Source organism: Portunus trituberculatus, chromosome 44 (genome assembly GCF_017591435.1).
Source record: "Portunus trituberculatus isolate SZX2019 chromosome 44, ASM1759143v1, whole genome shotgun sequence".
NCBI classification, from domain to species: domain Eukaryota; kingdom Metazoa; phylum Arthropoda; class Malacostraca; order Decapoda; family Portunidae; genus Portunus; species Portunus trituberculatus.
This window is the reverse complement of record NC_059298.1, coordinates 12,770,717-12,798,580: the sequence shown is the minus strand read 5'-3', so window position 1 is coordinate 12,798,580 and position 27,864 is coordinate 12,770,717. Positions and strand designations below refer to the sequence as shown.

Genomic DNA, 27,864 nt, shown 5'->3' with positions numbered 1-27,864 from the left:
CAGCAGACGACCGAGGTGAATTACACATGTAAAAAGAAACAAACACAAAAATATTTGAGGAGTGTGTTGTGGTCTCAGTCCTACCCGAAGATCGGTCTATGAACTCTGAGCTCGCTCCGTAATGGGGAAGACTAGCTGGGTGACCAGCAAGCACCGTGGTGAATTACACACACACACACACACACACACACACACACGGTGCACTTTCATCGCTCCACTGGTTCAGGACAGAAAAGGACGCCTCCCATTCCTGGCCAAGGACGAGGTGACGGAACTGACAGCCGCGTGACGTGCAAGCAACACGTCACGCACGTCAATACTGGTCTGTTTTGGCAACGGTTAGTCTTTTCTCCACTAAGGCGCAACCATTTTAATCTTGCATCAGTCCACCCTTGAACGAGGGCGTTTTCTCTGATGGCTCATGCATATACACTCCCAAGCTACGGTTTTCTGAACCTCTATTTTAAAAAGCTTCGTTCTCTCGTAAGATCTATTTTCAAAGTCCACAGTGATAAAGAGTTCGGTTGTCGTGAATGTTCTTTATACTAGAGGTACAGAATCCTTATTAAACTATTTCGAGGATCATGACAACAACCTTAGAAATGCCCAAATGTCTTCCATTATGTAAACCTTGTTATAAACAGTCCAAATGAGACGCCTAAAAGTTCCTGATGGTGAAGTATCGTATTTTTAAAGTTAATTGGAATAATGAAGAAAAAGACTGGAGATGTTCGGGTATTCTGGGTAACTCATAATGTGCGTATGTCTGCTGATTACATATACCAAGGTGAAGGGTAGGTGGAGGAGGGCTGGCAAGGGTGGTAAGGTGCAGGGGATTGGCAGAGTTCCTTCCTTCCTCCCCTCCCCGTGTCGGCATGACTAAAGTGGTATTTCTAGCATTAGTGGGTCAGCATTAATATTTAGGACTAACGAACAGAAGCAAAGCAGAGACCACTTAAGCGGCGAGCACAGGGAAGCTAATGACGTGTTTGCCTTGCAGAGTGTGGCCGGGCACCTGTGTACCCTCAATCATCCTCAGCAAGGAGACATCACCACCATCATGCCCAGTCCCCAACTCGCAGCCGCTCGAGTCTGTGGTGCCATGAGAGAACCTCCCTCATGGCACTGATCCATGGCACCTTCACTCAGGTCGCGCCGAGGGAACTTCAGCAAGATGGCGCCAGGTGGCCGCGTTGGTAACCGTGTTAATTTAAAGGGTGACGCTGGGACTATACCCCAGAGTTCCTAGGACGTGCGTCTTCTTCTTATCTTTATGTTATTATTGCCGAAAATGTGCCGTCCCTCTTTGTAGTAAGCGAATTGACGATAACAAATCAAACGTAAATGGATGTCGTCGGAAAGTCCTCTGTGTAAACGGAATTATTTCTTCCTCTCCACTGTCTTAAAGTTGAGCATTGACCGTGACGTCATCCGCTTAGCTTTTTTCATTGGAGGCGGTGCGGCAGTGACATCACCCCCAGAACATCACTCGCCCGGTAACCAGAAACAGTGACGTCACCGAGAGGCGTTGCAGCAAGCTTGATCCCGCCACGCACATGCTCCGAAGCAGTCCAGTCTTGTTAGCAGTTCAGATCATTACCGCGAGTGGCTCCCTCACCAATTCAGTAAGTGCGTGACCGCGGAGCGCCTCAACGACCTCGAATGCACCCTCAGGCTGCTGCCGGAGTCACAAGAGATTACTGAAGGGCGAAGCAGACTAGCAAGACTGAAACTACATACCTCTAACTAACTTCCGCGTCCTCGCAGATTCTTTACTCTGACCTCCACGAGCGTCAAACTTTCCTCAGACTCCACAGTCTCTGCCGTCAGCCTTAGGAGACACGCGTACCTGAGGCGTGCGACAGACAAGCCAGTCTCATTACCACCTCAGGCATCATGACGGACAAGGGAGTGACAATCGAGCGCTCCCCTTCAGGTCTGGGAATAGGAGGGGTAGTATTCTCGCCTCACCTGGCAAGCAGCGGAGGCACAGCATGGGATCAGCAACAACAGCAGCAACAGAATGCCCTTATTACCAAGCTGGCAGCCACACCCCCCAACCGACTCAACCGCAACACTGATAGCCTCGAGAAGGAGAGGAGGAACAGAAAGCTGGATGACAAGAGCAGTGTTGTGAGTAATATTTCCTCGTCCTTCAGTACATGGATACATTTACTTTGACTTCACTGCCACAATAAATGTACATGATTTACTTTTCAATAGTTTGTGTACTGCAGAGCTTCTTGAGTTACAAATGTCCTTTTGCTTGACTTAATGTAACAATGAGCTTACTCTAATTCTGCTTGAATATTATCTTCGCTGTATATGCTCTACATAACATATGAATACAACAGTAATTTGCGTATGCAAGGTTCTTATAAAGAAAATCTTATTCTAAAATATTTAACACACACACACACACACACACACACACACACACACACACACACACACACACACACACACACACACACACACACACACACACACACACACACACACACACACACACACACACACACACACACGTCAGACAGAAGTGTGCACAAACAATATCTACAACTTCAAGGAAAATATGGCAATTAAGCCAAAACATTATAAACTTGACTCACTCCTATAAAACACAGACAGGTAGATACAAACGATCACACACCTGTAGGGCTTTAGCGGCTGCTGTTTCTTGCCACAGAACCGAAGCTGCGGGTGTGGTGGGTGGGCACGTGCAGTCCAGCTGGAGCACGACTTGGCGGAGCTGAAGATCACTCACGGCAACCTGCTGACGGGCCTCCACCAGCAGATCGATGCCCTGAAGCAGAAGAACAGGGGTGAGCAGCAGACAGCAGGAAGGGAAGGAGGGAGGGTGAGGCAGGCTGAGGGAGGGAGACAGAGCAAAGGGGAAGTGTCAGAAGAGCATGACAGAGGGAGTCTGGGAAGCATCGTTAGGTGTGAAGGAAGGAGGTGGTCTTAGAAATATCTAAGTGTCCTTTAGTGAAGTTTTACAGCATATGTTGCTTTACGCCATCAGCCATAAGTAAAATTCAATTATAAATACGTAAAAAGTCTTAAAGTTGTTTTCTGCTGTAAAGATAACATTTATCTGACACTACATGCATTGGGTTTGTAATATTTTGTTTTATTTGATTTTCCCCTTCAGATCTAACTTTCCAGTTGCTTATGGGTCCCTATGCCAGCCAAGTAAAGCAGGACATTCCCTTCAGCCCGGAGAGTGACGAGGCCTCCTCCCCGAAGGTGAGAGAGAGAGAGAGAGAGAGAGAGAGAGAGAGAGAGAGAGAGAGAGAGAGAGAGAGAGAGAGAGAGAGAGAGAGAGAGAGAGAAGGGCGCAGAAAAAAAAAACACCCTGCTCTAATAAGTTGTTTTAATAATTCTGAGAAGCGTGTCCCGCACGTCGTGGCATGCACTGTCTTTACTTGCCAGAATTAAGTTTTGTTGAGGCTTTACATAATCTCTTTTCTTTTTATTTCTAACGTGAATTCAAGAAACTAATTTTAAAATCGAGTGGGAAAAGACATGGACTTTAGAGAAGAATATCTTTTCTGTGTGTCTTTTTATGTTCTGACGTTTGAATAAAGTTAAGATGAAACGCATGAAGTATTCACTCTTCTCTGTCTCTTTCTTATCATTTCAGAATGAAAAGCCAGCAGAGATTGAGGCAAGCAAGCAGAATGTTCCCCCTGCAGCCCCCACTCTCACTGTCCCCGCCACAGGCGCCACCACAACTCTCACCGACACTAGTGAGGCCCCCGCCAAGACACTGCCCTCCCCGCAGCCCTTCATCAACGGCGACTTTGTTGTCAGGTGGGAGGACGCACGCAGCGCAGTAAGCCTATAATGTATAGCAGCCCGACACAGGCATTCATACACCCACACATGCTCTCTTTCTCTCTCTCTCTCTCTCTCTCTCTCTCTCTCTCTCTCTCTCTCTCTCTCTCTTAATAGACATGCGCGCATCTATGATTTACAGAATCATTGTAGCTGGAGCTGGTTCAAAGCATCTATTGTATTTTTAATTTACTAATTTGTTAATTTACTAATTTGTTAATATACTAATTTTTTATTTACTGCATGGAGAGATTGTTCATGTTATACTCCAACACCGGTACGGCACGGTTGTGTGTCATGAGTCTCACCCATCGCATTTGAGTCAGGGCGCAACACATCTTTATTCATTGAGCATCTTTACTACCTGCAACTTACTTTTCCTGTCATGTTTAATTTTTCCTACCTACAGATTTTTCACCGTCATGTTTAATTATTCGAAGTCTCAGAATTTAATATATCCATTTCCCCGGCACACAGCGACACACTGAGGCAATGACGCACTGGCCACTGAGATGACAAACACTGATTCAAGGGATAAATTTCTGTTAGCATTACCGGCGAATTATTCAAGTTCCCTTAGTATTCCCCTTCCCTTCTATAGACGCTCCCTGCGAGGCCGATCCGGACGTGGAGACCCCCGCCTGGTACGCTCTCTTGATCTGGAGCTGCTGGAGGAGGCTGCGGACCACACGCGCCGCCTCTTGGAAGAGGAACGCGCCAAGAACAAGTACCTCAATACTCTCGTCGAGGATCTCAAGAGGTGAGACGTACTCGAGTGTTGCAAGGAAATGCACTTTAATGAAGTATAAATTTTGCGAACCAGACAAAAGGAGAAGTTTGCATCACTAAAATATTCTTTATCTCTAATATTATTCATGATTCTAGTTACTTTTGGGCATATGCACAAAGGATTCATACAAAACTTTTTTTTATTATTCTCATTATTCTGGAACATACTTTTGGTACACTATTTTTTTTTTTTTTTTGTGCAAAGTTTGGCATCCATTTTTTCTTACCAGAGAGAGAGAGAGAGAGAGAGAGAGAGAGAGAGAGAGAGAGAGATCACGATCCGCGGTCCTGATGAAATTATGTTTCTAGTCAAATATAGTCCGCGGCTTAATGAATCGCGAGGCGCGCCCCGTGTGGTTGATTCCTGGCCCAGACTGATTGCCCATCTCGCAGGCTGAGGATGGACTATTCAAATGGCTGCAGTGTGTACAGTGCCTCAAGAAGTGATGTCGTAGTCTTGAAAATTATAAAAGAAAAAACGCTCACCAAATAGCTTCACCATCACATTTCACTTGATCTTTGCGAAACTTAATAAAGGAATGAATTTATCGATGTATAAACTTCTATTTGGTTTATAGACATGGAATTCAACGGACTCTGTAACATCATTCTTGAAGCCTCTGTGCATCCATATAAAATATCGATGACATGCCGACACTGAGGAGGCGACCACAGGCGATGGTGCGATGAGGAGCCAATCCCGTGACAACTTAATGAACTGCGTTTGTTCTCCACGCACGGTCTGTCGCCAAAGTAAAGGTTCTTGTTTTCTTCACCACGTCCCCAAAAACGCTTTATTAATCATTGCGTTATGATTTCAACAGGGGCAGCATAGAATTACTGCATGGTGTTCTTATCCATCAGCCAAGCGTGGCTTGGCATATACGAAGATGGCCTATGTGACGACCGAAAGTGTGGTATGTGTTCTGTTCCAAGAGTGAGAGCGGCGGAGCGCGGTGTAGTATGTGCTTGAAAGCGATAAAAGATAAATGTTCGTATATAATTAAATAAGAAGTCCTCTGAATATGAAAGATGATAGTCATTCCTGCCCTGAAGATTTGTCACTGATGGGTACCTGTCATGCATTACTGCCAAGTCCTTGGTTTCATACTCCGTGAAAATCAATGACGCACTTATACAACGAACGAGTTACAGAGGGTTATTAGTATCTATAAGTCATTACGGGACAGTTAAAGCTTCGCACCTGTACTACCGTTGTGTTTAACGTTTTTCTTTGAATTTCAAGTCGCTGATTTGTTGTTAGTCTCCTTACAAAACCTGACATGCTGCTTCAGATTGATGGAAAGACGCTCAACAAAGTGCCAGTGAGAATGTTCTGGGATTTTATTTCGGCTATACCACTCTACTTGATTAATTATTTAACTAAGTTCGGGCTTTTTTCCAGAAAGCCAACTCACACCATAATAATACGGATGCGGGTGTAATAGGGTCCTGGGGGGGGGGGAGAAGTAGTACGTGACGCAGTGTGGTCCATATGTCATCGTGACCTTGGTGCAAAAATGGAAGGCAGCAATAACTGAAAATAACTATCCAAGATGCTAAACTCCACCACCGCTAGCGTATTTGGTTTCCTTACACTATTTTTATTGATCTATTTATTAATTTATTTGTTTTTATCCGTAAAAAAAGCTAAAAGAAAGCAAATTCCTCTAATGCTCCCTGAAACCACAGTTATAGCAGCGTCTCTCACTTTCTTGATGGGTCAGGAAGCGTATCTGAACCAGTGCTTGTCATCATTCAGGGATCTTTACTCGAATCAAAAAATCTATTCCTTAAAACAAAAAGGTTTTATCTGGATGAAATAATTTCTTTTCTTTCTGACTCCGGCAGGGAAGTAGAGAGTCATTACCTTTAGAAGCAGTATGCGTCAGTGGGGTCTGCTGGGAGCTTCTAAGACATTTGAATCGTCAAGTAGTTGCTGCGATAGTACACACGTGACATGAAGGATACGAAGACAGGTGTGGCGATGCGATCACAAACCGTGAGGAGCGACCGTCAACTCATCGGTCCGCGGAACATCCGCCGGGGGCACAGCCGACACTATTTTCCTTACAGTGTATGAACTTATTACTAAATCATAGCTTCTGCTGCTCCTTCCGCCAGACTGCTCAGAGACGACACTCCGCCAGCCACCCCTTCTGGGAACAACATTCAGGTTGGCGGCGCCGCGGTACGTGACTCCGCGCACTCACTGGCTTGCTTACCCGCAGCTCCGCCCCGCCAGGTGGCACAGAGACTGCATGCTCCTCCTGCAATGTGTAGTACTCACCGCCTGGGTTGGGGATACTGTTGATAGCTATTAAAATTGTCTACCAAATTTTATGAATAATTAATTCATTGTACATTTTAGAGCATATTTCCTTCAGTTTTGGAGAGAAAACTCAAAAGCATGGAAAATCTACCTGTCTGGCGCTTCCGCATTGTACAAACATAATAACAGAAGAATAAGTCTCACCTGTTCATAAAATATTTGTGCGTAGACTTTCTTATGATAGTTACCAGAATATTTGTGAAGCAAGTAAGCCAATTCGATTGAACTGTTACAATATGTGCTGCTGACACTGACCTCCCCCTCCCCAGGCAAGCACGCGAGGCAGCTGGTGAGTGCTCGGGCCTCCCGCACCCCACCACCAGGGTAGGAGCGCCCCCGCAGCTGCCTCCTCCACGCCCCCCCCGCCCTCCACCACGCACAGGAGACTCAGCACCCCGCGCCACCCTGCACGCCTCCCCACACACCAGACAAGTGAGCACGCCACGCCTTCCTGTGTCCTCTAGAGCAGTGGTAGTCAACATGTGTGCATGGTGCACCCTAGGGTGCATGAATATTTTCAAAGGGTACCTGGAAATTCTGGGGTACAAGGAAAGAGTACATAACGTGACCCATGTATAAAAGAATGCATAGTACGGCAAAATAATGTCCAGGAAGAAAATTCTGATATGTAAGAAAATCATTTGAATTTAGATTATGGTATCACAAATTTATTGTATTAGTACATTACATTCAGACGGTATTATATTTTATTATACATTTAGGAATTCTATAACTATTATTTAAGATGGAGTATATAGTTATTTCTCGTGTTTGAAATAAAGACCTAAGACTTTTATTTATACATTTTCAGTCTTAAAGCATGAAATATTCGTGCCCAGAATAGGGTACAAAAATTTATCTTAAAACTCTCAGATGGGTTTATAGGCTTAGAAAGGATTGAAGAACACTGCTCTAGAGTGTAGACTGTACCTGGAGTGCGTCATCACTACTCCTCTTAGACATCTTAGTGTGTCGATTGAAGTCTAAGTCTATTGCTTAACAAATCCGTGGTGTTTGATCTAAGCTGTCACGATCGTCAGGAGCAGCTCTTCGGAATGAGAGCCCTAGCGCGGATGCATTGCATAACAAGACTAGACTGTAACACAACTTGATGAGATTGTAAATTATGTGAAATTATCCTTGAAATGAGTGAAACTCCATTTTGTATTTTTGTGAAGTCACATTACTAAGATGTAAAAAATTAAATACAACAGTTTTTTAGCCTTTGTGAAAGGGCCTTCACATGTCATCAATTTGTCAAATATCCAGAAACATTAGTAAATGACATTATCCTATAAATCTATCACAAAAATTGGGTGAAATTCGATCCAGAAAAGATCTTCGTAGTTTTGACCGGACAACTTGATAAACAGCTGCGGACTTGTTCAAGATACACTTAAATATGTTTCTAAACAAGCATCATGAAATATTCAAGCACTTACCTGAACACCACACTCATCACACTGCTCATTGCGTGATCTGTCACAAGAAGTGATCCATGCATTTTTGCATGATTTCCTTGTATTATATGCTGTTATCACCTTCTCACTGTGGTGACATCTTGGTGACACGACAGGTGGGCCAGCGCGATGTGTCACCTCGAGGCTCGCAGGTGGACAGGTTGCTTGGAGCTTCCTCGCCTCTTCCTAAACGCAGCGTAGATTCCAAGTCTCAAGCAGAACGTGAGCCTCGCTTCCCGCCGTTGCGCCAACAGTTCCAACAGCAGGAGCGTAGTGGCAAGCCGCCGCCACACACCGTCAGCCCCACGCACCGCAGGATGGTAGAGAGGTAAATTACGTACTGGTGATTCAGTGAGCCACGTGTTACAAGCTGCTCCCACCGAGTGGAGGCTGTGAGTTCGTCATTTCTAAAGTCACAGCGCCGGTAAGTGAGACATAGTATGCATGCAAAGTAAAGAATGGGATGTAGTAACAGTAGATGATTCTACCTCTTCCGTCAGTCTTGATTCCCACGCTGCGGTGACACGGGCAGGGTAGGACGTCATGAGGTCATTCATACGTTTCCGAAATAATGTTTTTCATACTATTTTTGTTCAGTGATGATTTGTAACTGCAACTTTTGCTTCCATTAAATAAATCAGCGTTTAGAAGCTGGATGATGGAATTAATTCTTTACTGAATAGAAAGAATAATGCACTCTTTTCATTCACAGGTCAAGAGAACGCGAAGGAGGAACGACATTCCCTGCTATAACTTCAGGTCCTCTGCAGCAGCAGCAGCAGCAACATGCACAACAACAACAGCAGCAGCAGTCACAGCAACAACACCATCAACAACAGCCACAACAACATCAACAACATCAGCAGCGTGGCCGGGGGAGGCACTTCGGCAGAGGACGAACAAGGCAACGTCAGCATGGACAGCATCAGTCAGAACAACAGCAGCAATTCCACCACCAGCAACAACAGCACCATAATCCACACGCAGACCAGCAGCAGCAGCAACAACACGAGGGTCGTCAGGGGAGGGAGTCAACAGAGATGAACGGCGAACATAAGCCCAGAGCGCCTGACCACACCCAGAATCAAGGCCCATCGTCCTCAGGGCGGGCCTCTGGGCGGCCTCCCTTACCTCGGGATGACTCTCGGGGGAGGCAGGACTATTCTCGAACTCCGGCGTCTCCCCGAGAGGCTCAGGCAGGGCGTCACGGGACCCAGTACAAACGAAGTGGGCCTGAAGGTGCTGATGCCTCTCAGTCTGAGGAAGGGCGTGTAGCTTCCGGTCATGATCCTGAAAATAGACTGGAGACGCGCAGCAAGGGGCGCGGCCGAACACACCGAAGGGGTGGCCGGGGACGGCCCCGCAAGGAGAAGGCAACCATACCACAAGACTATACAGAAAGCGAGCAGTAGCCGCTGCTGGGAACATGCTGCCAACACACAACCTCAGTTCTATGCATAGGAAATGCTTCTCATCTCAGGCTTAGTATTCATGTTCTGTTAATTTTTGTAGAAAATTGCATGAGCTATCAGCTCGCGGCTCTAACGTTAAGCCAGTAAGAATATTTATATACTACTTGGAATATCAGATATTCTACAGTCGCTCATCGGTTAAGCATGGTGCGAATAGAATACAATCACGTAAATAATGTTACTATCTCCTCGAACCGTCGACTTCCCCGATCACTGTGTGTCTGTGTGAAGGACAATCCTTCGGAACGAGTTTCGCTCAGACTGTAAAATATGGTGCGTTATGTAGACATCAAAATTGTATTAAATTGTGTCATGATCAGTCAACAATTTATCTCCCTCTTATTAATGGCAAAATGTTATGTATTTCTCTGTTCTACTGTAATGTCGATCAGTTATCAATATATCCAGTACAAATATATACTAGTTTGTGCAATAAACATAAAGCATTGATGACGAGCCACTCTGAAAATGAAGGATAATTCATTATCCCGTCAGTAGTTCCAGCAAGCCTCACGATGGTGCGCCAGGCTGCACAGACAGACCGCCTCGGTAACACTCGCGCGCAGCCACTCTGTCTACTTCCTCCACTACTAAAATGTCTCCTAAATATGCTGAGTTTAATGAAATGTCTTGCTTTCTTCAATCTTTTATTTTTTTCTGTCCCCACAAGTAGCACCTATTCGCTGCGTGACTGGCAGACTGACAGGCTCAATTTCCCTCAAAGTCGAAAAGGTAACTGATGCAAACATTCATCTTCTGTGTATTGGTAAGAACATGTAATACAAGGGAAGCTGCAAGAAATCATCATGTCTACTCTACACGTTGCTGTCTCTGTATGAAACCTACATACCAACCTATCATCCTCATCCATTTATCTGTCTTATGTTCATTTAAACCTTTCTATGATGCTACACTACATCGATGCAGAAAAAAAGTAAATAACCATAAATCATAAAAGAAACTTAATCCAAGAACAATCACGTCACTCAGGGAACGTGCCTCCGCGCCATAAAGATTCTTTCAGCTATGGTGAGTAAATAAAAACAGAGGAGAGCTTAATCACTGAATCTTGAGCAACAATGACTCGTAATGCAGAAGAGAGCGAAAAAAAAAAAAAAATGAAGAAAAGCAGCAAATGAAGAAATGATGGAATAACCGGAAAGTGATGAAGCAATTTATCTCGTCACCATTTTCTGATGTGAAGCAAGACTTAATTGTAATGAAGGGAACGACGTTGAGAGAGAGAGAGAGAGAGAGAGAGAGAGAGAGAGAGAGAGAGAGAGAGAGAGAGAGAAAGGCCGCCGTGGTACAGTGGAACCATGCGCGCTTTGGGGTCCGAGGGGTCTCCAAACGCACGGGTTCGAATCCTTTCCACGGTCTGAGTGTAGGTTGGGCTTCCTCACTCGGGCCAATGGTTTCCTAGCGGGTGGGCTTTGAGATAGGAGGTACCTAAAAAAAGTATCGCCTTTAGCCCATAAATTCCCGTGAAAAGCCCACATGGTATAAAGAAAAAAAAAAAAGAAAAAAAAAAACGCGTGTGTAATTCACCACGGTCGTTTGCTGGCAGTCAGTCTTTCCCATTACGGAGCGAGCTCAGAGCTCATGGACCGATCTTCGGTTAGGACTGAGACCACAACACACTCCACACACCGGGAAAGCGAGGCCACAACCCCTCGAGTTACATCCCGTACCTATTTACTGCTAGGTGAACAGGGGCTACACATTAAGAGGCTTGCCCATTTGTCTCACCGCCCCCGGGACTCGAACTCGGGCCCACTCGATTGTGAATCGAGCGTGCTAACCACTACACTACGCGGTGTGTGTGTGTGTGTGTGTGTGTGTGTGTGTGTGTGTGTGTGTGTTCACTCGCACTCTATAACCTTGAAAGCACAGTGCAGTAATAATCCCTTTGGAGTGACTTCTTTAGTTTATCCCCTTCTCAACTTCATAAGTTTGGCTTCACACACACACACACACACACACACACACACACACACACACACACATACACATGTAAAACGATAAGCACACTTATCAGGCTTCAGCCTAATCTTAATACCAGTACCGTACCGGAACACAACAGGGGGGGCAGTAATCGTACGAGCAATGCATAACAGGATGCCAGTTCTCATTGGTTCTGCGGTCTCGCTAGTGAGCCCAATGACACAGACACTAGCCACAGCTCTCCCAGAGCACTACCGTCTAAAGCAGACGTAAAGTCTGCATTCACTGATAATGGATACATCTACAAAGCACAGTGATGGAAGGGAAACATTTATTCACTCTTGGTATTTTTAGTGACGAAAGCTTGTTAACGTGTGCACTAAGTATATTGAACGGATTTTTTTTTTTTCATCCGAAGCCCCGATGCGTTAATCTGAAGTCTGTCTTCCTTTTGTTGAATGTAAAGTAAGTTGTTGTTGTCATTATTATTATTATTATTATTATTATTACTATTATTATTATTATTATTATTATTATTATTATTATTATTATTATTATTATTGTTGTTGTTCTTGTTGTTGTTCAGACATTCAGACAAGTTAAAGGAGGAGGTGAAGAGAAACACAGGTGCAGGGAGGTGAGTTTATTCCTGACTGGTTTCGCTGATGCTTCTTCAGCTGAAGAAGCATCAGCGAAACCAGTCAGGAATAAACTCACCTCCCTGCACCTGTGTTTCTCTTCACCTCCTCCTTTAACTTGTCTGAATGTCTGAACAACAACAATAATAATAATAATAATAATAATTATTATTATTATTATTATTATTATTATTATTATCATTATCATTATTATTATTATTATTATTATTATTATTATTATTATTATTATTATTATTATTATCATTATTATTATTATCATTATTATCATTATTATTATTATTACTATTATTATATTATTGTTACTATTATCATTATCATCATTATTTCTACTTATTCCAGACCACCCACTGTCCTCTTAACATTACAAGGGACGCGAGGACACCACTCTGCTGCATTTCATCATAAAGCTTACTTAATTTATTAACCACTTTTATTTCTTAGTAATTTGCTTCCACACTTACACCTCACGCTTGTTTTCCGTCTCTATCCCTGCAACAGTGTTACTATATTTTTCCTAACCAAGTGCCATTCTTCTCCTCTCAATACATGTCCTCAATTCTGGTTCCTCTCACACGCACAGCCACACGCTTTCTTCTCACTGCCTTATCCTTTTACCCTTCCTTTTATTTCAGAGCTTTCTTTTTTAAGGTTTCGCCGGAAGACCCACAAGGCAGCAGGTGTATCGTTACGCTGCCAAAGGAGGAAGACGGGGTTGATGGGTGCTGCAGCTTGCCCAAGGGCGACGTGGGACTATGCAAAGTAAGGAACGCCTATCATTGAGCTAAGGACGTCAATATATTCACCAATTGCTTATCAGACTGAGATGTTACATTCTCTTCTTTACAGAGCGTGATAGGATGCAAGTTACCGATATTACGTTTATCTTTTTATTAAATTACCTGGCTATCTATGATTTGTTTTATTTATTCACCTATTTTTATATTCATTTTCATTATCATTTTGTTTAGTTTGTGAATCTATCAGTTTATTCTACGTCTTTGCGGTGCACCATTAATCATTTCAGTGATGGTAGTTTTTTTTTTTTTTTTTTTTCCATAATCCCTCAGCATTTTTCAGGCACATATTTTTGTATTTGAGTAAATCAATCAGTTATAGATTGCAGAAAGTGGTAAATGAACCTCTTATTTTTTCCTTTCTCCATATGGCCGTGCAAATCATACTCGTACAACTAATGTCAATGTTACTTAAAAGCGACCAGACCAATGAAAGGATTAATACGTATTTGCCCTTGACCTGTACACTCCAACGCTTCACTTAGATCACTCGACAACTCTTCAGGTACCTTACGGTGATACAAACGACGAAGTTAGAGATGATAAAAAGCTGCATGCGTATCACTGTCCTGCCCTTAACGAGACTTACAAGTACTGTACGTATACCAATCGCCTCCATTGCAAGCTACCGTCGCGTGTAAGGCTGCTGGTACTTCTTGCAGCTTCACTTATGCTCTTATCATCTTATGTTCTTAGAGGGAGGCTTCATTGGCAGAGGAAGATTATGAATGTATTGCTGTTGTTGTTATTATAGTTTTTTTTTTATCATTATTATTATTATTATTATTATTATTATTATTATTATTATTATTATTATTATTATTATTATTATTATTATTATTATTATTATTATTATTATTATTATTATTATTATTATTATTATTATTATTATTATTATTATTATTAGTAGTAGTAGTAGTAGTAGTAATAGTAGTAGTAGCAGCAGCAGTAGTAGTAGACTAGCAGTAGTAGTAGTAGTAGTAGTAGTAGTAGTAGTAGTAGTAGTAGTAGTAGTAGTAGTAGTAGTAGTAGTAGTAGTAGTGGAGATGTGGTGGTAGTAGTAGTAGTAGTAGTAGTAGTAGTAGTAGTAGTAGTAGTAGTAGTAGTTATGGTAGTAGTAGTAGTTGTGGTTGTAGTAGTAGGCATGCAAAAATCTTTAAACGTAAAAGAAGAATTCCGTAACTCTCAAACACACCTATACGCCCCTCCCCCTCTCCGCGATACTCGTCACTCGCAACACCCGGATACCAAGCTGATGATTTTTTTCTTGTTCTTTATATTGCTTTCTCTCAACACGCTGATACTCAGATTAGTTCTGGAATCTTGTAATAATTATCAAGCACTGTAATTATCCTCTCTGACCTTAATCTCTCAATTCCTAAATTTCTCAACTGCCAACGTTGCATCTCTTGCTATCTGCTACCATTCTTTTCATGCAAACGGCTCTTCTGATCTTGCTAATTGTATGCCTGCTCTCCTCCCATTGCCTCGCTACACAACACTTTCTTCTTTCTCTCACCCCTAGTATGTTCATATCTCTAATGCAAGAGTTAACCAGTATTCACGATCGTTCATCCCTTTCTTGGTAAACTCTGCTTAGTTTTGTATTTTCAACTCCTTATGACTTGAACTCTTTCAAGAGGGAGGTTTCAAGACACTTAGCCTTAAATTTTCGATGATTCTCTTGACATCTCTTTTGGGATCGGCACCTCAGTGGGCTTTTCTTTTTTTATTGCATTTTTGTTATCTTTGACTGGTGCCTCTCCTATCTATATAAAAAATATTATGATATTTGTTATCATTAATATCATTATCATTATCGCTTTATTCATTCATTTATTTCTTATTAGTTTATTTTATTACATTTCAACGTCATATCTTACGAGCGTCATCCCCAGGGTTTACTGAAACTACTCGTCGCAAATGTGTTCGATAATGCTAAAACCGCTACCATTCCACGTCACCCGAATGAACGGACAGACTACCAGACTACCACGGGCACATACATCAGTGGTGGTGCAGAGTCAGCCTTGGGTACATACAGTGGCGGCAAGTGGACGGTGGTTATCTTCCTTCTCTTGACCTTGGAGACGTCTCTACAGTTACCTTTCCCTCTTTCATCCGAGACACTGTAGTGTTTTATTTCAACACCCTCCCCCCTCCACCACACACACATAGATACCGTTATGGCATTGAAACAAATTTATTCATTGAAAGGAGAAACACACGATAGATAAATTGTTAGAAAGATAGATAGATAGACAGTTAAATGGATAGACGTAAATACTAGTAAATAAAAAGACAAATGTAAAATATTTTTTTCAGCACACATTTTTCATCAATGCTGTACACGAACATTGCATTTAATATTATTCTTTGTTTACAGTTTCATTACGCCACGCCATTCAGTGATAACTTGCAAACAGCTAAACACACTTAGTACCATTAAAATATTACGACACTAATAAATGCGGCAGGAAACTTTTTATTTTTTCACTATTGAGTTTAGTATAGTTTGTTTTGTTAACTACAATTGTATGAGTATCCAACTGTAATGAAAAATAAAATTCCCAATTAAAATGAGAAAAAATGTAAAATTCTATTAAATGAATATTTTGACATTTTAAAGATTTATTTATTATTATTTTTCTTTTCAGGAAGCAGCAAATCAACAGGGTTTCTTATTTTTTTTGTATCTTTTTTACTCTCTTGGCATATCAGAAAACAGAAACTATTTCAGCCATTACTGGGCTCATTACGATTCAAACTCGCCTGTTTCTGGTCCTCCCATCACAGAGCGTTAGCTGCATGTATTGACGGGGACTGGGGTCGTGACTAGCAACATCTTCCTTCCCTCGTATGGTAGGTGTACTGGCGTGCCAGACTCACGACAACCCTCATGCCCGGGCTTTGTGTGCACACCTACAGACTGGGTGGGCGGTGCTGGGCGTGTACCGGTACGGTGGCCGGAGAGGTGCGGCGTGTGACGGACTGACGGAGAGACAGTGCGACCATTCCGCGGTGGGACTGAGGCGCGAGGGGGTCAGACACACTCTGCTCTGCTCTCTCTTCAACACAGACCGCACTATCGGATTACTTTATTTAATACTGTGTTGGTGAAAGCGTGCGAGTGTTGTGCAGAGAAAGTGAAAAGTGTCGCTTGAGTGTTTATGTGCGTGTGTGCTTCAGTATAGATACTTTGCTGCTGGTACATTTTGGTAAACAGAAAAGGGTCGGCTTAATTATATTGTTCCAAAGTTTGCATACTATAGGAGCGTTTTGGGTTATCCTTCACACGTGAAACGAAACATTGAAAAACAAAGAGCTTTAAACATCACGACTGCATTTTGACTTGTGTTTGGGGGAAAGGAGAAATAAAAGCACAGAATAAAGAAGAAAACGAGGAAGAAACGCAACAGCATCATTATCATAAACAGCATCTTAACCGTCACCACCACCACCAACAACAACAACCACACCCACAAGACGCGTCCCGGTGCGGCAGGAGCCCTGAAGTGAGTGTCGAGTAAGGACGAGCGATCTTTTCATGCACGAGACTTGCTAGCATGACGTGGACTGACTTCGTGGAATGGCTGGATCAGAACAAGGTTGTGCTTATCGCCGTGACCTGTTCCGGTGAGTCGCCTTTAAGATGCTTTTTACAAATTTAGGTTCAAATGAATTTTTCCCCTGCTGAATTGAACGTATTTTGTCGAGAGAGAGAGAGAGAGAGAGAGAGAGAGAGAGAGAGAGAGAAACTCATTTATAGTCGTATTTGAGGGAATATATTTTACTATTACTACTGTTACTACTACTGCTACTATTACTACTTTTACTACAATCCTTATTACCATTATTATCTCCTAAATTAATGACTAGAATGAATGTTGTCTTTCGTCTAAATGAAATCTTTTGTGGGTTGCAGCAGCCGCACTCTTGTACTCTGTCCTCTGAGTATAATGCGCTTACAAAGGTCGTTAAACGTAGCCTTCACATACCAACACGCGTAAAGAGATGAAACTTACAGACCATCCTTGTATAAATGGTTTCGTGCTCTATTCATCCGAGACTCGAGTTGCACTTGAACAAAAGACAGAGCGAGATACATTGGCGATAATATTGGACCATATTCCGAAACGCTTCTGCGCCGCACCTCTACTATACATTTAAAAGGATCTGCCTCAAGCTACACTGGTTTCTAACGGTGTTTTTATGGCTCTACCGAGAAAGGTTAACAAGATTTTATACATTATTGATATGAAAAACACTCTTGAGAACCCGACTCATAATTTATGTGGTATTTTAAAGATAGTTGTATTGAGAGAGTAAAGCATTTCATAACCCTAATTTTGCAGTCTTCACCACCATCACTACCACCACAACCACCACCACGCCTATTAGATTCGCAGACATCGAAGTTATTGAGGCCGTTAACCAACACGGAAAAAAATGGTAAAGATCAGCAGGCGATGTGCTGGACTAGGATTACGGCCACTAGACGAACTTCCCCAGGGCTTATCGAGGGGCACGTCACCAATGTGGAGAGGGAGGGAAGATAAGTGACCTCAGCGACATTGAAATGCTCTGTAGAAACGCCGAGCTGTTACATTGTCTTCTCATCATCTTCTTTTATGATGCACGACACGTAAGCTTAATGTTCCCTCATTTGACGAGTGTGTGGGATCATCCATTGTGATCTAATCCATTGTTCACACACACACACACACACACACACACACACACACACACACTGTTGAACATGTCATGATCATAAATTGTTTATTTACTTTATCATTGTTGTTATTATTATTATTATTATTATTATTATTATTATTGTTGTTGTTGTTGTTGTTGTTGTTGTTGTTGTGGTGGTGGTGGTGGTGGTGGTGGTGGTGGTGTTGCTGCGTCTGTTAGGAAACATTGAGGCTTTATTGTTGTTCTCGTGCAGTTGACATAGCTTCATTGTGTCTACAAACAAATTGTTTATACCATATTTTATTAATACATTTGATTTAATCGTAACACAGTTGTAAAGTTTGGGAGAACGAGTACATATTACATAAACACAATTGATGATTGCATGGCACATTAACATAAACAAGATGATAGTGATAGCAGCAACAACAACAACATTAGCACCACCACCACCAACAACAATAATAACATGTTCAAGAGCATGGCAACATCTCTTTCGAAACAACTTCCCACCATTTTTTTTTACGTGGTGTCTATAAATACCACCAGGCTGCGGTGTCGTTACACTTGTCTGGCTTCCTTGGCTCGTTGTTATTGCGCCGCCGCCCACCTCCACTGATACTTGAGTATGTATAGTTAAATTTGCTTCGCACGATCTTCCAAACACTTTCCAGACCACACCCACTCATATGAGTTAGATATGTTATGGAACAGTATATATATAATAAGTACCTTCACACTCAAGACTCACATCACATTCATTTCATCAGCTCTACAGCCTCGCGTCCCTGCTCACACCGTCCACTGTACCTAACATCTATCTACAAGACTAAACTGGTAACATAAAGGATTATCTAATTTCCGAGTCTTCTCTCGTGCCTACAGACCTAACTGTACATTGCAGCAGGAATCTCTTTACCGTGGAAGCTCGTGCCTGTACCTTGGTCGTTATTCCAACTTACGGAAGTTGATGGGATCCTCACTAATCCAAGGGTGGCCTATGTCTAACCACATTCTACAGGGATGGGGAACGTGGCTTGGAAGATAATGAGGACAATGCCCGGGTTGTGTGGGTGGCGGCGAGATGTGACGCCAAGACTGAACCAAGAGTAAACTGTTCTAACTAAGAAATGAACAGGTACAAAACTTCAACAGGTTTCTTAAGGATAGCTGAATAAGCGCGGCAATAACAAGAATAACGAGAAGTTAACTGAACAGCGTATACACCTTAAGACCAGAATGACGTAACAGCTGCACTCTCGGCTTAACTCGATAAGAAGTTTGCCTTATTCGTCCCATGAGAGCTCGACCTCGACCCTGACCGCCGCAGGCTTCCTTGCTGTTCCTGCAGCCGAAGGTCACACCGACATAGTGTGAAAACCATTGGCAGAACATGACTCTTTACAGGATATGAATGATGATAACCATGATTCTGCATTACTCACTCATTTTACCCTTCGCCTTCGTCATCATCGTCACTACCACCACCACCACCAACACCACCATCACCACCTCCACCACTGTCATCATCATATCAGTAGCAGTAGAAGCAGAAACAGTAGCAGTGGCCTGGCCTTCTACATGAACTGTACAGCGTAAAGTCTGTATGAACAATACCGCCACCACCATCACCATCAATAAGAGAGAGAGAGAGAGAGAGAGAGAGAGAGAGAGAGAGAGAGTATAAACACCCGTGTGGAAGAATAAAGGCTTATTAGCTTAATAGGGGTTGGAATTTTACTTCATGATACTAAAAAAGAAAAGAAAAAAAGAAAAAAGAAATAAGCAGCAAGCCAGCAGTCTGAGGAAGGAACAAGTGCACCGTGACCCGGACTTCCCATGACGACAAGAAACCTTAACCAGCCATCGCTCGCCGTCTCGCTATTGCCACGGTGGTCGTTCCTCGGTGTAGGGTGTCCACCACCAGTCTAGGCGGGTGTTGGGTGGCGATATCACGCTAATATTTTGACTCTTCACAGATACATTATGGTAAAGTTCGCCACCTGCACCTTGTTATCTGTTACTACGACGTTGAGAAGGATATACGTTAACCTCTTTTTCATTTGCACGGTATTAGGTGTTATGATGTGTGTGTGTGTGTGTGTGTGTGTGTGTGTGTGTGTGTGTGTGTGTGTGTGTGTGTGTGTGTGTGCAGGGATAGTCTAGCGGTAACGTGACTCTACTGTGGTGGGCTTGTGGTTTGCTTGAGGATACACTTGCGTGTTGTGAAACCTCTCGCAAATTCACAACTTTTTCTCATTACTACTTTTATGAGCCAGGTGGTAATGGAAGGTCGAGTCATTGGTTGCAGCCGTGAACAGGATTACATAACGTAGCAGAAGCGCCTTGCCGATCACATGAAGGCTAAGGTGAGGGTCATGGGTCTGGTCATGCTTGACCCGGAACTCGAGATAAAATGCATATTTTGTAGTGATCAGTTTGCTTTTTAGTTCATCTCGCCACTTGAAAGGAAATCAATCCACAAAAGACACGTAGAGATGCCAGATATCTCCAAGAATTTGCCAGTGACCGAAGTAGGGTTCAATATAATCTGAACCTTGTAGATGAAGAATAAATAAAAAAGAGGCAAGGAATGTACACTGACCGTATACGGCTATTGTATACACTGGCATGTTTTAGATTGAATTATGGCTATTCGTATGTTTCTTACAATGCTACCACAAGGCCTTAATATCATTTCCCATCGTTCATGACTCGAAATGTAAATTTTACTTCATCAAGTACTCATTAGCAATCGATCGATCGGAACTCCACCGATACGAGGCAGCACATTGCCCTTTTGATGCATGAAAATGCCAAGACCTGGCGGCACAGCATTATGTAGTTCGAAAAAAGGTGAGTGGGATATCGGACCACTGTAGTTACGAAAAAAAACAATTAAAGATTACCGATAGAGGGCGCAGTGTTGTACTAAATTATTGAAATAGCTTCCGCAAGAGTGCACTAAAATCGTTACCCGGCCGACAGGTGTAACTCTTTCATCACATGTATTTTGTACATAGCGAAAATACTTCTCTTGTAATTAATCATCCATCAGTTTCAGGAAGGTAATCAAGACATAGCTTGCTTAGCTCAATCAATTTCTGTCTTTCAAGGCCAGATGTGATGGATTTGTAATTTTTTGAAAATGTTTGTATTGATGATGATGGTGATGATGATGAAAATTGTGTGTGTGTGTGTGTGTGTGTGTGTGTGTGTGTGTGTGTGTGTGTGTGTGTGTGTGTGTGTGTGTGCGTAAAGAGAGTGCAGGTGCAAGGCGTGTGTTGCTTCCTGTACCGAAAAATTCATATATAGGATGCGGTGGTGCTGTGTGGCAGAGATGCTGTGATTGCTATGCGGGTGGGACAAAAAGAGAATCTTGCATGAGTGAGCGGATGTGAACATATAAGCACTGCTGGTACAGGATAACTGCGCAGAGCTTTGTGTGTGTGTGTGTGTGTGTGTGTGTGTGTGTTGGGAATCTTGTGGTGAGGAAGAAAGGGAAAAACAGGCAGGAGAGGCGGGAGGGCAGACAGCTGGGCAGGACGACCACAAGTAAGCTGCTCAGTGTTCAGTCAGTCAGCCAGAGGAGACACTAGTGCAGTGCGTTTCAAGGAAGCTTCCTTGGTCTGTTCTTCGGCATCGGAGGGATGACAGAATGAGTGCAGTGTACGAGTATATGCCTCATTTTCTTTTCTCAATAGTGGTGGGTGCCGGCGGGTGCCTGGTGGGGTTGCGGGCGTGGCTGCAGGGACCCATGTGCAAGAGCAAGGCGCGGCTAGATGGCAAGACAGTCGTCATCACCGGCAGCAACACAGGCATTGGCAAAGAGACAGCCCGGGATCTCTCGCGCAGAGGTGAGTTAATTCCCCCTGAGGCAGACGCGGAGCCTCGAGAGTCGTTTGTTGGAGTTGAGAGGCGATGGAGGAGAGTGCAGTCAATAAAAGTAAAGTGGCACAATGCTATGGACTCACACTATAAATTTTGTTACTTGAGATGTCAAGTTTTGCTGTCTTGAATAATGCAAAACGTCTTGTTGAGAGTAATGTCGCGAAAAACGGTTGTGAAGGAATGAAGGGAACGCATACTTTCATGTGTTCTACTGCTTCTGAACAATGGACTCAAACGCTGCTGGCTGAATCTACCTCAGACAAACATGATATTCATTACAATAATGGTTATAAATCGTGCATGGTTTAAATTTGCATGATATCGTTTGGTGAAGTCATTTCAACTTTCATTCAATGCACATTTAGTGTACAAGCAATAATATTACTTACGTCCAGAAAAAAAAAATAGAATATTGCTTATCAGAGAGAGAGAGAGAGAGAGAGAGAGAGAGAGAGAGAATTGGCGTCATGTTATTGCTGGATCTATAAAAACACCTTTACTATGTAATTATTGACAGTGCTTGATTGTGTTTATGCAGTTTTTGTCTGGCCGAGGCTTTTAGTATTGTCACAATGAGTAATTAATGTTGCTTTCCTGTCTTTCTGGACGTCAAGGGGCGCGCGTGGTTATGCTGTGCCGGGATCTGCAGAAGGCGAGGACAGCTGCAGAGGAGATCAACAGAGAGACTGGCAACGCTATGGTCGTCCACCACCTCGACCTCGCCTCCCTCGAGTCCGTCCGAAACACTGCAGAGATCCTCGCAGACACTGAACAGAACATCCACATCCTCATCAACAACGCAGGTACTGCACTACGCTCTGAGAACTCAATGGTTCACAATGTCTCCATGATAAGTTCATCTTGGTCACCCGTTCATTATTTCCCTCTTCTATGGCAGGTATCATGATGTGTCCGCGGTGGGAGACCAAGGACGGCTTTGAGATGCAGCTTGGTACAAACCACCTTGGTCACTTCCTGCTGACGATGCTGCTTCTCGATCGGCTCAAGGCATCAGCTCCTGCCAGGATAATTAATGTCTCCTCCATTGCCCACACCCGTAAGTTCATTTCATTTTCTTTTTCTATCCTTTTCCTTTTGACTAACCCTCTTGACTGTTTCTAGGACTGGCATCTCAGTGAGCCTTTTGTTTGATTGTTTTTTGTTGTCATTGGTCAGTTTTCCCCTCTTACATAAAAAAAATGGATGGGTGATCCAGAGAGTTGGTGGTTCTCATTCATCTTCAGTTGGTGCGGTCAATAACGTACTCTTTCCCTGATCCAGTAAAAAAAAAAAATAAATAAATAAATAAATAAATAAATAAAAGAAAATAAATAAAAATAAAAACGTAAGCCTCCTTACATTCGTTATATCCAAAACAAACATCTAGGTCAGGATTGTCTACGTCACCCAATCACTATCACTTGGTTTCCTGGCAGTGCTTTGGGATCTCATGTTGCTTCTCCAATATCAAGTCCCAAACAAACAGGTCCAGTATGTAGATGATCCATCATGGACAAGCCTTTCAGAGTTCCCAGATTTATTACTGTTTATCAATCAAAAGTAATGTTGCCCAGATGAATAATCTAAGTCAAGTGAGAATGAAAAATGCATGATGGAAAGGAAAAGTAAATATTTATGTTAAGTAAACCTTTTATGTTTCTTTCTGTTTTGAATATCAGAGGGCAAAATGCATTGGGACGACCTTCACCTCACCAAAGATTACAACGCCAAGGCTGCTTACTGCCAGAGCAAACTTGCCAACGTGCTATTCACTCGCGAGCTGGCTAAGAAACTGAAAGGTATGTATTATACTATTATACTATTATGAAGTACACGCACAGCGCATCCAGGCAAACCTCCTACCTTCACCACTATTCAAGTCCCTTAAATAATTTATCCTAATTATTTTTTCATCTAATTTTACCGTAAAGGTCAACTAACTGGAGAAGTCATCGGTTTGAGTTCACTCCTTTCTATCGCATTTCATAGATATGTTTGCTGTACTGTTTTGACTATTCATTGTTCTTCGCTTCTGTTTCTAATTTGAAAAACCCTTTGTGACAATTTCATTAAGGCATCTCTCTCTCTCTCTCTCTCTCTCTCTCTCTCTCTCTCATATTAACAACTTTCGTCTCTCCAGTTAATGTGTGAAAAGATTTAACTTTTACAGAGTTCTTTTCTAGCGATGTTTCCTCCAATCGTCGCATCTCATTAAGTAACAAAGCCACCGTCCGACCACCCTACAAGGCATTTTTCTCGCAGGCACCAACGTCAATGCCTACTCACTGCACCCCGGCGTGGTACAGACAGATCTGGGGCGACACATTCATCAGTCTGTTAATGGCTTCATCCACTGGGCCTTCCATTTCTTCGGGAACTTTTTCTTCAAGACAGTGAAGCGCGGCGCACAAACCACGATCTACTGCGCCGTGGAAGAGTCCCTCGCGACGCAAACAGGGAAGTACTACAGGTGAGTACTGCTGAGGTTTCTGTGGTTTGTGGATGGAGATAAAATTTTCGTCTCCGGCATGTTTCTTTTTACGAGTGATTTTGAGTGCAAGTTGTTTTTCATTCTTTCCCCGTGCACCCCTTCCTCCTCCCACCCGTCTCTCTCTCTCTCTCTCTCTCTCTCTCTCTCTTGAGCTAGTCATTCTGTTGTATAATGTGTACCAGATTATCGTTAAAGACTAATAAGCCTTTCGTTGCAGTGACTGTGCCGAAAAGCAGCCGCACCAGCTCGCCCTGTGTGACGATGACGCGCGGCGGTTGTGGGACGTGAGCTCTGAACTCGTCGGTCTTGGCGTGTGATGCGCTCAACAGATCACCGCTGAAGGTTCACTCATTCCTCGCAATGGACCAAGTTACTTTACATACCTATAAATCTATTACGTGATCACTAGTTTCTGGGTGTAGCTAGTCTTTTATTTTTTTATTTCTACTAATTCATAAACACTTCCTTTATGAATTAACCTTCTAAGTGGTGCAATTTCACGACACTGTCCCTGCATTCCACTCTTGATTTCGTTGTTCATTACCATATTTCCAGTTCGGTAATCTAGTCTCAATAGTGTTTCTGAGTAGGACCGGAGAACAATACGCGGTTATGAAACTCGTGACCTAATTCTCGTTTCCTATAAGTCCGCTGTGCCGGGTGATCTATGTGGCAGAGGCTCAGACCGTGGCAAACGAGCTGACTCAAGCCTCTGTCAGCTTACGATCAAGTGTGTAATTTTCTAAACACTAACCAGTCTCACGTTCTCAGCAGCGGCGATCTGTTCCAACCCATTGGCCGATAGTATCACCAGGCTCGAATTGATCTTTATCCATCATATGGTGTCTTTATCAAATGTGCTGGACGCTGGTGCAAATTTATAGTACGCACTGTCAGGGCCGGTGCTAGGAATTGTGGGACCCAATTAGAAAACTGATGGCGGGACACATACTCTACGAAAAACCTAGTGATTTTTTTTTTAATCGTTATTATTATTATTACTATTATTATTATTATTATTATTTCATTAGACCCCTTAGACATTAACAGGCCTGGGCCTCCTTGAGGTGCAGGGTTCAGTTTGATAGAATTGGTCACATATAGGCATAAAGCCGGCCCTACCTACTGAACTTTTTCCTTTTGAAAGACACTGCAAAAAGAGTGATAGGATGATTCTGAGGTTCAGACATTTTACTACTTTGTTTTATTCATCTATTTATAGTATATCAATTATTATTCATCCATTGCTCTGTGAAATGTCTACTGCTATTCCAAGTGAAACAAGTGTCACACTACTTAGTGGTCAAAGGGTTTTAGAAAACACTAGAAAAGATAATAAATGAATTGATGAGGTAAAATAAAGGTAAATAAGATAAAATGAATAAATATACATAAACAAAAATAAATAGATAAAAAGTGTGTGAATAAAGTGTCAAACAGATTAATCATATGTCGTTTGTATTTCTTAATCGTGTGCTGGAAGATGTGCACTACACAAGGCAGTGGTCAGCTGGGCATGTCAGAATCAATGAGTAACCTCCTCGACATTACAAGGGGAACGGGGAACGTGTGCTCCTCCTCCTCCTTCCACAGCTTACACTAGGCCTGAGTAACTGAGTAATACATTTTGAGTCTAGGGGTGAATTTGAATTATTTATAATATTTTGTATTTTTATATTTTATTGTGCAGCTACAACTTTATCAGCCAGTTATTAGAAAATAATGTGACAATGCTGGACTCCACACACAGGAGAGAGAGAGAGAGAGAGAGAGAGAGAGAGAGAGAGAGAGAGAGAGAGAGAGAGAGAGAGAGAGAGAGAGTTATAACCATCTAAGCCAAAAATTTGTTTCTAGATGAAATCTGGAAGTTTCAGGTGATCATCGGAATTATTATCCAGCACAGGAGCTGAATGGTGCTTTTACAGATGTAGTCCTGAGAGCAGGTCTGGCCAAAAGCCTAAAACACTAACAACTGGTGTTCTATGCACTCTTCCCTTCAGTTTCACCTCACCTGTTTTGACACTGAAGACAGGAATGGGGTGATGGAATTTTCTGGGATAGATATTTTTAGTTGATAACTTTCCTTCAGATATGCAAATGAATTGCAATATTTTCACTTATAATTTTTTTACATTGGATAAATTTTATTTGTTACAATACTGAGAAATGATTGTGAAAAAAAAAATGAAGTAAGTGTATAAGATATAAAGAAAGGACATTTCCAGGGATAAATAAATATACCATTCATTTTCTGATAAACCATGTATTTGTGTTGCAATACCAGGTCCCCCACCAACACCCTAAGGGGCACCAGGTAACAATCTCACCCCAGAAAGAGCAGCACATGGGTACCAAATGAAATTATAGCACATGTTTGGTATATAAGCAGTGGTGATATGGGAATATATCTGTAACAAAATTACTTGCACTCAAAATACAAGGGCTACACCAGCATTACAACAGGCCCACAACCAGTAGTAGAGCAAACCACAACCCTGAGACCAACACCCTGGCCTATCATATGTTCTAGTTAGTGCTGCTCTTGTTTACAAGGTAGCAGCCTCAGCTTAGAAATCTCTCCAGGAAACTTTGAACATAATAGACAAAACTAATCAACATGAACCATTGCAGCACCACCTCTGAATCCTAACCCAGATATCTTCCTAGACATGTGCACCATTGGGGTGTACAAAACAAAAGTTGATGTAATCCCTTTCTAAACCAATTTGGCTGATACCACAATATGCTACTTGCCCCAGGACAACCATGCACATCAATTAACACACTGTTTGGCTCCTTGCTGCACCATACTAAGAAAAAACAGCAATCCCTATTTATGATGAACAAAAAAACATCTCCAACAATATTGGGTGAAAAAAAAAAAAAAAAAAAAAAAAAAAAAAAAAGCCCACATGGAATGGACTGTAAACATTATAAACACTCTAGTGACCTACTGGAATTCTCAACTATTTGTCACAAAATCTGTGGCACGTACCATTCATATCCTAATTAGAAAAGAGAGAAGTAGCTGGTCTTGTCTATATATATATATATATATATATATATATATATATATATATATATATATATATATATATATATATATATATATATATATATATATATATATATATATATATATATACATATATATATATATATATATATATATATATATATATATATATATATATATATATATATATATATATATATATATATATATATATATATATATATATATATATATATATATATATATATATATATCTCATTTTGACCTTGATATAAGAATACAACAATGGTATGTGCTACTGCTGCCTTTGCATAATAAAAATAACTATATTTGCATTGTGATCAATATGTCAAGTAAATCCTTTGTTTAACTATTAAAAGTTAAAATATTTCCTTAAACATAGTGTTAGTCTTCTTTATATATATATATATATATATATATATATATATATATATATATATATATATATATATATATATAT

General features: G+C 42.0%; 2 protein-coding genes and 1 long non-coding RNA gene across 8 annotated transcripts in view; all 3 read left to right on the top strand.

The window, feature by feature from the left end:
* The window catches only part of LOC123518929 (histone-lysine N-methyltransferase 2D-like), a 31,676-nt gene extending 21,145 nt beyond the window's left edge, over positions 1-10,531 (top strand). For 2 of the 3 annotated variants that reach the window (XM_045279999.1, XM_045280000.1), the window contains exons 2-9: positions 1,001-2,133; positions 2,690-2,825; positions 3,155-3,249; positions 3,647-3,816; positions 4,442-4,600; positions 7,231-7,393; positions 8,538-8,749; positions 9,134-10,531. In XM_045279999.1, the coding sequence (XP_045135934.1) occupies positions 1,897-2,133; positions 2,690-2,825; positions 3,155-3,249; positions 3,647-3,816; positions 4,442-4,600; positions 7,231-7,393; positions 8,538-8,749; positions 9,134-9,833 (1,872 nt within the window). In that variant the 5' untranslated portion in view covers positions 1,001-1,896 and the 3' untranslated portion in view covers positions 9,834-10,531. Of the gene's footprint in view, positions 1-1,000; positions 2,134-2,689; positions 2,826-3,154; positions 3,250-3,646; positions 3,817-4,441; positions 4,601-6,753; positions 6,821-7,230; positions 7,394-8,537; positions 8,750-9,133 lie in introns of all 3 variants that reach the window. The other variant, XM_045280001.1, reaches the window with a different exon arrangement.
* A 1,526-nt stretch (positions 10,532-12,057) lies between these two features.
* On the top strand, positions 12,058-13,400 carry LOC123518887. The gene is made up of 3 exons (XR_006678908.1): positions 12,058-12,302; positions 13,129-13,255; positions 13,343-13,400. It is a non-coding gene; the product is annotated as an uncharacterized LOC123518887 (long non-coding RNA).
* A 2,761-nt stretch (positions 13,401-16,161) lies between these two features.
* On the top strand, positions 16,162-27,239 carry LOC123518886 (retinol dehydrogenase 11-like). 4 transcript variants are annotated; one of them, XM_045279939.1, is made up of 7 exons: positions 16,162-16,926; positions 21,690-21,842; positions 22,491-22,679; positions 22,775-22,933; positions 23,556-23,675; positions 24,139-24,346; positions 24,585-27,239. In XM_045279939.1, exons 1-7 carry the CDS (start codon positions 16,857-16,859, stop codon positions 24,682-24,684), a joined length of 999 nt encoding a protein of 332 aa, XP_045135874.1. In that variant the 5' UTR covers positions 16,162-16,856; the 3' UTR covers positions 24,685-27,239. The 4 variants fall into 4 exon arrangements, with proteins under 4 accessions (XP_045135874.1, XP_045135876.1, XP_045135875.1 ...); XM_045279941.1 differs by lacking the exon at positions 16,162-16,926 and adding an exon at positions 18,596-18,611; XM_045279940.1 differs by lacking the exon at positions 16,162-16,926 and adding an exon at positions 21,414-21,540.
* Positions 27,240-27,864: the final 625 nt, after the last annotated feature.